This window comes from Perca flavescens, chromosome 2 (assembly GCF_004354835.1).
Source record: "Perca flavescens isolate YP-PL-M2 chromosome 2, PFLA_1.0, whole genome shotgun sequence".
Lineage (NCBI taxonomy): Eukaryota > Metazoa > Chordata > Actinopteri > Perciformes > Percidae > Perca > Perca flavescens.
Window position 1 is genome coordinate 3,652,161 of NC_041332.1, and position 13,649 is coordinate 3,665,809.

Consider the following 13,649-nt stretch of genomic DNA (forward strand, 5'->3'; position numbering starts at 1 on the left):
ATTCTCTTAATATTCTCTTCTTATTCTCTTCTTATTCTCTTAATATTCTCTTTATATTCTCTTCTTATTCTCTCCTTATTCTCTTCTTATTCTCTTAATATTCTCTTCTTATTGTCTCCTTATTCTCTTCTTATTCTCTTAATATTCTCTTCTTATTGTCTTTATATTGTCTTCTTATTCTCTTTATATTCTCTTCTTATTCTCGTAATATTCTATTCTTATTCTCTCCTTATTCTCTTAATATTCTCTTTATAATCTCTTTTTATTCTCTTCTTATTCTCTTAATATTCTATTCTTATTCTCTCCTTATTCTCTTAATATTCTCTTTATAATCTCTTCTTATTCTCTTCTTATTCTCTTAATATTCTCTTTATATTCTCTTCTTATTCTCTCCTTATTCTCTTCTTATTCTCTTAATATTCTCTTTATATTCTCTTCTTATTCTCTCCTTATTCTCTTATTCTCTCCTTATTCTCTTTATATTCTCTTAATATTCTCTTCTTGTTCTCTTAATATTCTCTTCTTATTCTCTTAATATTCTCTTTATATTCTCTTTTTATTCTCTTAATATTTTCTTCTTATTCTCTCCTTATTCTCTTCTTATTCTTTTAATATTCTCTTCTTATCCTCTTCTTATTCTCTTAATATTCTCTTCTTATTCTCTCCTTATTCTCTTAATATTCTCTTTATATTCTCTTCTTATTCTCTTAATATTCTCTTCTTATTCTCTTCTTATTCTCTTAATATTCTCTTCTTATTCTCTTCTTATTCTCTCATTATTCTCTTCTTATTCTCTTAATATTCTCTTCTTATTCTCTTCTTATTCTCTTAATATTCTCTTTATATTCTCTTCTTATTCTCTCCTTATTCTCTTCTTATTCTCTTAATATTCTCTTCTTATTCTCTTCTTATTCTCTCCTTATTCTCTTAATATTCTCTTTATATTCTCTTCTTATTCTCTCCTTATTCTCTTCTTATTCTCTTAATATTCTCTTCTTATTCTCTTCTTATTCTCTCCTTATTCTCTTCTTATTCTCTTAACATTCTCTTTATATTCTCTTCTTATTCTCTTCTTATTCTCTTAATATTCTCTTTTTATTCTCTTCTTATTCTCTCATTATTCTCTTAATATTCTCTTCTTATTCTCTCCTTATTCTCTTCTTATTCTCTTAATATTCTCTTTATATTCTCTTCTTATTCTCTTCTTATTCTCTCCTTATTCTCTTCTTATTCTCTTAATATTCTCTTCTTATTCTCTTCTTATTCTCTCCTTATTCTCTTAATATTCTCTTTATATTCTCTTCTTATTCTCTGAATATTCTCTTTATATTCTCTTCTTATTCTCTTAATATTCTCTTTATATTCTCTTCTTATTCTCTTCTTATTCTCTCCTTATTCTCTTCTTATTCTCTTCATATTCTCTTCTTATTCTCTTCTTATTCTCTTAATATTCTCTTCTTATTCTCTTCTTATTCTCTCATTATTCTCTTCTTATTCTCTTAATATTCTCTTCTTATTCTCTTCTTATTCTCTTAATATTCTCTTTATATTCTCTTCTTATTCTCTCCTTATTCTCTTCTTATTCTCTTAATATTCTCTTCTTATTCTCTTCTTATTGTCTTCTTATTCTCTTAATATTCTCTTAATATTCTCTTCTTATTGTCTTTATATTGTCTTCTTATTCTCTTTATATTCTCTTCTTATTCTCTTAATATTCTCTTCTTATTCTCGTAATATTCTATTCTTATTCTCTCCTTATTCTCTTAATATTCTCTTTATAATCTCTTTTTATTCTCTTCTTATTCTCTTAATATTCTATTCTTATTCTCTCCTTATTCTCTTAATATTCTCTTTATAATCTCTTCTTATTCTCTTCTTATTCTCTTAATATTCTCTTTATATTCTCTTCTTATTCTCTCCTTATTCTCTTCTTATTCTCTTAATATTCTCTTTATATTCTCTTCTTATTCTCTCCTTATTCTCTCCTTATTCTCTTATTCTCTCCTTATTCTCTTTATATTCTCTTAATATTCTCTTCTTGTTCTCTTAATATTCTCTTCTTATTCTCTTAATATTCTCTTTATATTCTCTTTTTATTCTCTTAATATTTTCTTCTTATTCTCTCCTTATTCTCTTCTTATTCTTTTAATATTCTCTTCTTATTCTCTTCTTATTCTCTTAATATTCTCTTCTTATTCTCTCCTTATTCTCTTAATATTCTCTTTATATTCTCTTCTTATTCTCTTAATATTCTCTTTATATTCTCTTCTTATTCTCTTCTTATTCTCTTAATATTCTCTTCTTATTCTCTTCTTATTCTCTCATTATTCTCTTCTTATTCTCTTAATATTCTCTTCTTATTCTCTTCTTATTCTCTTAATATTCTCTTTATATTCTCTTCTTATTCTCTCCTTATTCTCTTCTTATTCTCTTAATATTCTCTTCTTATTCTCTCCTTATTCTCTTCTTATTCTCTTAACATTCTCTTTATATTCTCTTCTTATTCTCTTCTTATTCTCTTAATATTCTCTTAATATTCTCTTCTTATTCTCTTCTTATTCTCTCATTATTCTCTTCTTATTCTCTTAATATTCTCTTCTTATTCTCTTCTTATTCTCTTAATATTCTCTTTATATTCTCTTCTTATTCTCTCCTTATTCTCTTCTTATTCTCTTAATATTCTCTTCTTATTCTCTTCTTATTGTCTTCTTATTCTCTTAATATTCTCTTTATAATCTCTTCTTATTCTCTTCTTATTCTCTCCTTATTCTCTTCTTATTCTCTTAATATTCTCTTTATATTCTCTTCTTATTCTCTTAATATTCTCTTCTTATTCTCTTAATATTCTCTTAATATTCTCTTTATATTCTCTTCTTATTCTCTTAATATTCTCTTTATATTCTCTTCTTATTCTATTCTTATTCTTTCCTTATTCTCTTAGTATTCTCTTTATATTCTCTTCTTATTCTCTTAATATTCTCTTAATATTCTCTTAATATTCTCTTTATATTCTCTTCTTATTCTCTTAATATTCTCTTTATATTCTTTTCTTATTCTATTCTTATTCTTTCCTTATTCTCTTAATATTCTCTTTATATTCTCTTCTTATTCTCTCCTTATTCTCTTCTTATTCTCTTAACATTCTCTTTATATTCTCTTCTTATTCTCTTCTTATTCTCTTAATATTCTCTTCTTATTCTCTTCTTATTCTCTCATTATTCTCTTCTTATTCTCTTAATATTCTCTTCTTATTCTCTTCTTATTCTCTTAATATTCTCTTCTTATTCTCTTCTTATTGTCTTCTTATTCTCTTAATATTCTCTTTATATTCTCTTCTTATTCTCTCCTTATTCTCTTCTTATTCTCTTAATATTCTCTTTATATTCTCTTCTTATTCTCTTAATATTCTCTTCTTATTCTCTTAATATTCTCTTCTTATTCTCTTAATATTCTCTTTATATTCTCTTCTTATTCTATTCTTATTCTTTCCTTATTCTCTTAGTATTCTCTTCATATTCTCTTCTTATTCTCTTAATATTCTCTTAATATTCTCTTTATATTCTCTTCTTATTCTCTTAATATTCTCTTTATATTCTTTTCTTTTTCTATTCTTATTCTTTCCTTATTCTCTTAATATTCTCTTTATATTCTCTTCTTATTCTCTTAATATTCTCTTTATATTCTCTTCTTATTCTCTTCTTATTCTCTCCTTATTCTCTTTTTATTCTCTTAATATTCACTTCTTATTCTCTTAATATTCTCTTAATATTCTCTTTATATTCTCTTCTTATTCTCTTAATATTCTCTTTATATTCTCTTCTTATTCTCTTCTTATTCTCTCCTTATTCTCTTCTTATTCTCTTTATATTCTCTTCTTATTCTCTCCTTATTCTCTTCTTATTCTCTTAATATTCTCTTCTTATTCTCTTAATATTCTCTTAATATTCTCTTCTTATTGTCTTTATATTGTCTTCTTATTCTCTTTATATTCTCTTCTTATTCTCTTAATATTCTCTTCTTATTCTCTTTATATTCTCTTCTTATTCTCTAAATATTCTCTTCTTATTCTCTTAATATTCTCTTATTCTCTTTATATTCTCTTCTTATTCTCTTGTGTCTCTGTGTGTGTGTGTGTGTGTGTGTGCTTGCGTGTTTCTGTGTGTGTGTGTGTGCGTATGTGTGTGTCTGTGTGTGTGTGTCTGTTCGTGTGTGTGTGTCTGTGCGTGTGTCTTTGTGTGCGTGTCTGTGTGTGTCTGTGTGTGTGTGTTTCTCTGTGTGCGTGTCTGTGTGTGTCTGTGTGTGTGTGTGTATGTGTGTGTGTGTGTCTCTGTGTGCGTGTCTGTGTGTGTGTGTGTGTGTGTGTGTGTGTGTGTGTGTGTGTGTGTAGGGTACGTCGGTGTGTCAGGTGACTCTGATCGGCATCATGGTGGTGTTGCTGTACGCGTCGCGGGCCTGTTACAACCTGGTGGTGCTCGCCCTCGCCAACATCGAGACCATCAACTCCTTCGACTACGACTGGTACAACGTCTCGGACCAGGTGATCTCTTTAATCTCACACACACACACACACACACACACACACACACACACAGGTGATCTCTTTAACCTGTCCACAGGGGTTCACTGCTGCTCATCCCACAAATCCATGTGGAACTTCTACTACGTAGATCTGGGCGATTTTTTCCCCTAAAAAAATCTGCGATTTTACGATTTGATTCGATCCCCCCCTCCCCCCTTCCATTTAAAACAAAATAACTGCGAACTGTAAATATATTTTAAAACTATATATTTATTGTATTTAATGAAAGTGCATGAACATAAACAAAATTGCAAAGGCAAACCCTTTCTCTAACTGAAAAGTCACTGTGCAGTGTTCAACAAAGATTGTTAAACATGCAAATTATTTATACTGTATTTGGACTGAAATAAAATCTAAAAAATTGATTTTTTGAAAATATGAATCGATTTGACCTACCAACTTGATTTTTAAATCAAATCGATTTCTTTCCCAGCCCTACTACTACGATATAAGATTTATTGCCAAAAAGCACCACAGAGAAATTATCTACCTAACACAAATTTCCTTACTTTTTGTGCTAAGTTTAGATGCACAGCACTGGTTCAAAAGGCAAAAATCTGAGTTTTATCTTAACGAAACAACAAGAAATCTAAACAACCCAACTAAGTTTTGGAAAACTATCAAGTCGTTGTCCCCCACTCAATCATCTAATGGTTTCCCGAACCAACTAACGATAAATGAAGGACAAATAACCGATAGAACGAGATGGTAAAGTGCTTTAACAAGCACTTTGTATCAGCTGGATCTATATTCAGTGGATTGTCCAAATATTCTGAACGTATGTCACTCAAGGGGAGACTATAGTCTTAGATTCAATTTTACGCCTATTACGAGTCATGAGGTCTTAATGGCCCTGAAAAAAATGGATACTCATAAATCTGCGGGGCCTGATGAGATTGAGCCCATATTTTATTTTAATTTGCAGCAGAAATCATGCTGACCCATTAACTTATACCTTAAACTTTTCACTGGAACAGTTGAAAGGTGGTGATCCATTTAAATTGGACAATTACCGTCCAATCTCTAAATTATCAGTGATATCTATCGTCAGTAACCAATTAAATCAGTTCCTGGTTAGTAATAGTATTTTATCTGTTTTTCAGTCTGGCTTTAGAAAAAGCCATAGTACTACCACCGTTACTATGAAAGTACTTTATGACATAATCAGTGCTTTAGATGATCGTAAATCATTTGCTGCGTTATTTATTGATTTAACAAAAGCCTTTGATACAGTCAATCATGCTATCTTATTATCACGGTTGGCTTGCATTGGCCTCTCTGACGCTGCTATAGGTTGGGTCAGTAGCTACTTATATAACAGAGGTCAACGTGTACTTCTAAGCTACAAAAAACATTTGAAAATATTCAGCTCAATCTACATGCATTAAAGTTAGTTTTTAATGATAACAAAACTAAATACATGTTTTTCACTAGAACCCGTAAGCCTAGACCTTCCCTGCCTCAGATCCACACATTACAGGGCAGGCCAATAGAATTAGTTTGGTCATACAAATACCTGGGATTTATATTGTAGAAAGACATGTCTTTTAATTTGCATATTGAGCAGTTACTCACTAAATTGAAATTAAAGTTGGGTTTTTACTTCAGAAACAGTCAAGTCAGGAAAAAGCTGGTTGAATCTACCTTTTTTTTCCAGTTTTAGACTATGGAGATGTGTTTTACAGACACTCCACAAAGACCCTGTTGAAATCATTGGATTCTGTGTATCATTCAGCACTGAGATTAAATATGAATGAAAAGCACCCATCACTGTGTATTATATGAAATGGTTGGTTGGCCCTCACTCAACACAAGAAGGCTCAAACATTGGTTGACCTTTGTGTACAAATCAATAACTGGACACACGCCCTCATATTTAACTACACTTTGTTAGCACCTAGTAGATCTGAATACAATCTAAGATCAAGTAAATACATACTGTATGATGTTCCACAAACTAAAGCAGAGTTTGGCAAAACTGCTTTTAGTTACAGTCTCAGCAAAATCAGCTAAAACTGCAGGTTTTCATTTCACATACTGAATTCAAGTCCTACCTAAATCAAATATATCAACATGTCTGCACTTGTTTTTTAAATGTGATTTTCTGTTTTTATTTTCTATTTGTTATTGCAGTGCATCCCTGTCTGTCTGTTACTTGTTGTCTGTTAAAGTGTATCCTCTATGTCAGAGGTGTCAAACTAAACTTCCCAGAGGGGCACACTGGAAAATGAGAATTACATCGAAGGGCCAGACATATTTAGTTTATTCACATGCTTTTATTTCATCGAAAAAGTCAAGGATCTTTTACTGGATTATTGCGTATCTCATATAGCCTTTTCACTTGGTCGACATAAAGCCACAAAAAAGTAACTTAGACACAAAGAACAAAGCGGGGAAAAAAAGTCGAAAAAAGCACAAAAATATTGGAAAATGCCAGAAAAGGCCCCCCAAAACGTCGGAAAAAGTGGCAAAAACGTCGGAAAAAGTTACAAAAACTAGGCGGGCCAAAAACTATTGTGAACCTAAATTGAAATACGGACCGGATCACAATCTGCAAGAGGCCGGATTTGGCCCACGGGCCTCGAGTTTGACACGTGTCCTCTATTGTGCTGACTTCTTGGCCAGGTCTCACTTGTAAAAGAGATTGTAATCTCAATGTGATTCTTTTCCCTGGTAAAATAAAGGTAAAATAAAAAAAATAACAAAGTGGATATAAGCTGTAGTAATCCCCGGGATCGTTGGCCTGTGTTTGTTTCTGCAGGCGGACCTCCGCTCGTCGCTAGGAGACGGCGGCTACGTTGTGTTCGGGGTGATCCTGTTCGTCTGGGAGCTGCTGCCGACATCGCTGGTCGTCTTCTTCTTCAGGGTGCGACGCCCACCTCAGGAACGGGTTAGTCCTCTGCTTTCTTTAAAGGTCCCATGGCATGACAATTTCATTTTATGAGTTTTTTTTAACATTAATATGCGTTCCCCCAGCCTGCCAATGGTCCCCCAGTGGCTAGAAATGGTGATAGGTGTAAACCGAGCCCTGGGTATCCTGCTCTGCCTTTGAGAAAATGAAAGCTCAGATGGACCAATCAGGAATCTTCTCCTTATGAGGTCATAAGGAGCAAGGTTACCTCCCCTTTCTCTGCTTTGCCCCCCCCAGAGAATTTGGCCCACCCATGAGAGAGAAACAGACATCATGGCTTTCAAACAAGCAAAGTGGCAGTTCACATACAGTATTAGGGGACCACTAAGGTCTATATAAAAGAGACTTCAGATTCAGTATTAGGGGACCACTGAGGTCTATATAAAAGAGACTTCAGATTCAGTATTAGGGGACCACTAAGGTCTATATAAAAGAGACTTCAGATACAGTATTAGGGGACCACTAAGGTCTATATAAAAGAGACTTCAGATACAGTATTAGGGGACCACTAAGGTCTATATAAAAGAGACTTCAGATACAGTATTAGGGGACCACTAAGGTCTATATAAAAGAGACTTCAGATACAGCATTAGGGGACCACTGAGGTCTATATAAAAGAGACTTCAGATTCAGTATTAGGGGACCACTAAGGTCTATATAAAAGAGACGTCAGATACAGCATTAGAGGACCACTAAGGTCTATATATAAGAGACTTCAGATACAGTATTAGGGGACCACTAAGGTCTATATAAAAGAGACTTCAGATACAGTATTAGGGGACCACTGAGGTCTATATAAAAGAGACTTCAGATACAGTATTAGGGGACCACTAAGGTCTATATAAAAGAGACTTCAGATACAGTATTAGGGGACCACTGAGGTCTATATAAAAGAGACTTCAGATACAGTATTAGGGGACCACTGAGGTCTATATAAAAGAGACTTCAGATACAGTATTAGGGGACCACTAAGGTCTATATAAAAGAGACTTCAGATACAGTATTAGGGGACCACTAAGATCTATATAAAAGTATCCAAAAAGCAGCATGTCATGGGACCTTTAAGCCGTAGCATTCCTCTAGGGATGGTCAATGTCAGCGGGTACGTTTCAGGTCATTAAATTGCATCCTTGGTTCCTTCACTTGCTTCCCTTCCTCGCATCTTAGTTCATCCCACCAAGGAAGCATGGGAGAAATAGAATAATAATAAACAGTATTGAGCGACTGAGTTCTGTTTGTTGCCGTTGACAGACTCAGATTATTATTCTCAATGTCTGACAACATTAACTACAAAGATAGACCTTTTAGTTAAAGAGTAAGATCCTTTTAGTTTAATGTGGAAAAGCCCCAAAATCACCATCACCAAACTCCACCAGACTGCATGTAAATAATCAGGACTTTAACTGTGTACAGAGCCAGCATATCTCCACCAGACTCCATGTAAATAATCAGGACTTTTAGCGTGTATAGAGCCAGCATATCTCCACCAGACTCCATGTAAATAATCAGGACTTTTAGCGTGTATAGAGCCAGCATATCTCCACCAGACTCCATGTAAATAATCAGGACTTTTAGCGTGTATAGAGCCAGTATATCTCCACCAGACTCCATGTAAATAATCAGGACTTTTAGCGTGTATAGAGCCAGCATATCTCCACCAGACTCCATGTAAATAATCAGGACTTTTAGCGTGTATAGAGCCAGCATATCTCCACCAGACTCCATGTAAATAATCAGGACTTTTAGCGTGTATAGAGCCAGCATATCTCCACCAGACTCCATGTAAATAATCAGGACTTTTAGCGTGTATAGAGCCAGCATATCTCCACCAGACTCCATGTAAATAATCAGGACTTTTAGCGTGTATAGAGCCAGCATATCTCCACATGTAAATGGGTGACTTAAGGTTTTATTTCAACCAAACCAGAGTGGTGATTGTTGGAACAGTGGAAAGATGAACCAAAATGGCTTTTTGATAGTATAGTTTCTGTCCACTTTGAATGAAGTGTGTTTTTACGACGTAAAAGTTCGGTGATGGCGGATTTCGTCCGCCTGATTAGTCACTAACATCTCCTGAAACATTTCTCCTGACATGACAAACCGACCAGTAAACGTTTCCCTGACTTGAGAATGGCTGTTGGTGTTCAGGTGTATTCACCGTGACTCCTTTGCGTCCCCAGAGCGCTGCGGGGATCCCGAACCACGTTCTCTCTTCCAGAGGATATTTCTTCGACAACCCTCGGCGCTACGACAGCGACGATGACCTGGCGTGGAGCATTCCTCCCCAGAATGCATCAGCGAGGTACGAACCCCACCGCTGGCTACTGCTGCCGTTCAGTTTAAAAGATGCTGTAATCAGTGATTATAATAATATAACCAATAAAGTTTTGTAGGGCTGTGGTCGATTGAAGAAATTCTTAGTCGACTAACACTCATTCAATCGTATCGACTGTTGATTTGATTTAATCGACAGGTCTGTAAATCTGAGTTTCTCCACTAAGAGTCATGTTAAAGCACCACTTTAAATTCTTGTGTTTACCAGAGATGTGCTCGTACGTTTCTTGGAAATAAATCAACAGCATCAGACATGACTAATGGACTAAAGAGATCTAAGTTGACTAAGACCAAAACCACCGATTAGTCGACTAATCCACTAAGATGTTTTTTTTAAATTTGTTTTTATTATTAAACCTTTATTTATCCAGGTAAACTGTTTGAGAACAACTTCTCATTTACAAACATGACCTGGCTTGACGTTTGACATTTTTTTCAAACAAATTTCTTTTTCTCGAAAAAAAATCAAAATGTTACTTTTACGCTAACGCTAGCAGTAGATAGCTAGCTTGGTTCCATTTCTCAAAAGGAAACGTGGCATCGTGACTATGCGTAAACATACACACCACTTTCCTAAAACCAAACGGCGTGTTATCTTTACGCATTTTCAGCTCTCCACGTGTATGTCTACGCTGTATACAGCAGATGTAAACATACACGCCACGTGGCGTCGCAACGTTGCATAATATCGCGAGAACAACGTCACACGCGTGTGAATAAAAAACAGAAAAAAAAAGGTTGGGTTTAGGAAAAGAAGGAAAGGCTTTAGTAACACAAAATAGCGACAAAAACACGGAAAATAACGACAAAAACACGCTTAGGAAAACAATAAACGGTTGGGTTTAGGAAAGAAACATCAGGGAAGGCTTAAAAAAAATTTAAAAAATGAAAATAGCTTAAAATCGCCACATGTGGGACGCGATCCCAGCTCTCTGTGTTTGACCCATCCACCCCCCCAACCGACCTCCCTCTGCGGACCCAGGTCCCTTTATACTACTCACTACGGCGAAAATTCACTCGTAATGTAAGTCAATGGCGGGCGAATTGCGTTGATAAACACGCTAAAAAGCGATTATGCGTCTTGGTAACACGCCAAAATAGCATACGAATTGGCGTGTCACACATACGCCACTTTATGAGATCAGTCTGCAAAAGGAATCTAGTTGTAGTCTTGCAACGATCCCCAGTCCTCCCACATGATGACTTATTCTATATACAGTATCTCACAAAAGTGAGTACACCCCTCACATTTTAGTAAATATTTCATTATATCTTTTAAAGGGACAACACTGAAGAAATGACACTTTGCTACAATGTAAAGTATGAAGTGTGCAGCTTGTATAACGGTGTAAATGTGCTGTCCTCTCAAAATAACTCAACACACAGACATTAATGTCTAAACCACTGACAACTAAAGTCACTACACCCCTATGTTAAATTCCCATAGAGGCAGATGTTTATATTTAAAGGCCAATTTTCGCCGTAGTGAGTAGTATAAAGGGACCTGGGTCCGCAGAGGGAGGTCGGTTGGGGGGGTGGATGGGTCAAACACAGAGACATGTGACAATTTTAAGTTATTTTAATTTTATTTATTTTTTTTAAGCCTTCCCTGATGTTTCTTTCCTAAACCCAACCGTTTATTGTTTTCCTAAGCGTGTTTTTGTCGTTATTTTCCGTGTTTCTGTCGCTTTTTGTGTTACTATATTTCCTATAATGTGAGGGGTGTACTCACTTTTGTGAGATACTGTATGTGTTCAACGTTAGCTGGGAGATGGCATTTGAAAGAAAATGGAAATGGTTTAAACCAGGGGTCACCAACCTTTTCTAAACTGAGAGCTACTTCATGGGTACTGAGTCATACGAAGGGCTACCAGTTTGATACACTCTTCTGAAATAACAAATGTGCTCAGTTTGCCTTTAGTTAGGGCTGGGCGATATAGCGATGTTAATATCGATATCGTGATATGAGACTAGATATCGTCTTAGATTTTGAATATCGTAATATCGTGATATGACATAAGTGTCTTTTTTACTGGTTTTAAAGGCTGCGTTACAGTGAAGTGATGGACTTTTCTGAACTTACCAGACTGTTCTAGCTGTTTTATTATTAATGATTATTTATCTTAAATCTAAGCGTGAAGATATTTTGCGAGAGCACCAACTGTCAACTCTAGAATATATCGCCGCAATATCGATATCGAGGTATTTGGTCAAGAATATCGTGATATCTGATTTTCTCTATATCGCCCAGCCCTATATTAGAAAATATGGGACGTAGAAATAAAAGCGCTGAAAATGTGTAGAAGAAAAAAATTTAACAATTTAAAATGTTGGAAAAAACTAAAACAAACTGAAAAAAAAAGGCGTCAAAAATATTGACGGAAGACAACACAAGGGTTAATCAGAATTTATGTTTACATTTTATTGTTATTTGAACAGCTGAGCATTGAACCAGGTGAAGAAACCTGTTTTATTATTTATTCATTTTGATTTTGCAACTGTTCACTGAAATAGCGGTTTCTATGAAACTACTTGTGACATGTCATATTTGGCTTTGACTGAACATTTGCTCTCACTTTATTGGAAAAAAATATCGGGATATATATCGTATATTGATATTAAGCCAAAATATATCGGGATATGACTTTCGGTCCATATCGCCCAGCCCTACCTTTAGTTATATATTATTATTAATGATTAGTGATAGTTATATATGATTATTAATAATTAATGATACTCATCTATGTGAAGACACTGATCATGTTAATGATTTCTCACAATAATTATCAACAATGACTTAACAAGGTGGGAAACTGATGATATCAATATTCAATTTCATTTTTAGAACAGGCCTGAGGGCTACTCATGTGGTCCTTGGGGGCTACCTGGTGCCCGCGGGCACCGCGTTGGTGACACCTGGTTTAAACGGTATCCTGACTAAACTTTGACATACTGTACACCAGTCTCTGATTATCCATCCTTGTACATTCCTCTAATATTAGTCAAAATTATTACTAATTTCAGCTTTTTTACTAAAAAATGAGGTATACACAAGGTTTATTGGCCATGAATTCCAAAAATAAGAAACTAAAGTGGTTAGAAGTTGGTCTTCCAGTGTCTGGTAGTCGTACGCTGAACTAGTGTCGTCTCTCCGACAGTCTCTCCTCCGACTGCTACGACTGGGGCAGCCGCCACAGCAGCTTCACCGTGCACGGCAACGGAGACGAGCAGCGCCTGACAACCACCGCCGCCACCACCGCCGCCGGGGAGCTCCACCCTTACCCATGATCCCCGTCTTCACCGTACAGCATCGTCACCACTCTGCACTTTGGCGCCGATCGGTTGTTTTGGTTCTAACCATCTCTGATGTGAAAAGGTTTGTAGAGTCACAGTAGAAAACATAAAAAAAAATGAATAAATACCAGAATGTTACGCAGGGTTCCTCGCGGTCAGGTTAGTCTGGATCAACGGGAGCTCATTTCCAGGATAGAACCTGACTTCCTGTCCGTTCTCACTCTCTCTGTGTGTTGCCATTGTCTTCGGGAAATAACAACAAATCAAGTTTACATTACATTACATTACATGTATGTCATTTAGCTGAGGCTTTTATCCAAAGTAACTTACAGTTAAGTGCATTCAACCCTGAAGGTGTAAAATCCAGACAACAAGTAGTAAGTGCAAGTACATTAGCTTTAGGTAATGCTACAAAGAGCCATATGAAAGTGCAGCATCAAGATATATATATATATATATATATATATATATATATATATATATATATATATATATATATATATATATATTTCCCCCCCCCCACATTCTTTA

General features: G+C 34.9%; 1 protein-coding gene across 1 annotated transcript in view; it reads left to right on the plus strand.

The window, feature by feature from the left end:
* The window catches only part of LOC114572583 (integral membrane protein GPR137B-like), a 38,594-nt gene extending 28,084 nt beyond the window's left edge, over positions 1 to 10,510 (plus strand). Inside the window, exons 7-10 of the mRNA XM_028604272.1 lie at positions 4,388 to 4,537; positions 7,341 to 7,469; positions 9,671 to 9,753; positions 10,447 to 10,510. Coding sequence (XP_028460073.1) covers positions 4,388 to 4,537; positions 7,341 to 7,469; positions 9,671 to 9,753; positions 10,447 to 10,510 — 426 coding nt within the window. The remainder of the gene's footprint in view (positions 1 to 4,387; positions 4,538 to 7,340; positions 7,470 to 9,670; positions 9,754 to 10,446) is intronic.
* Positions 10,511 to 13,649: the final 3,139 nt, after the last annotated feature.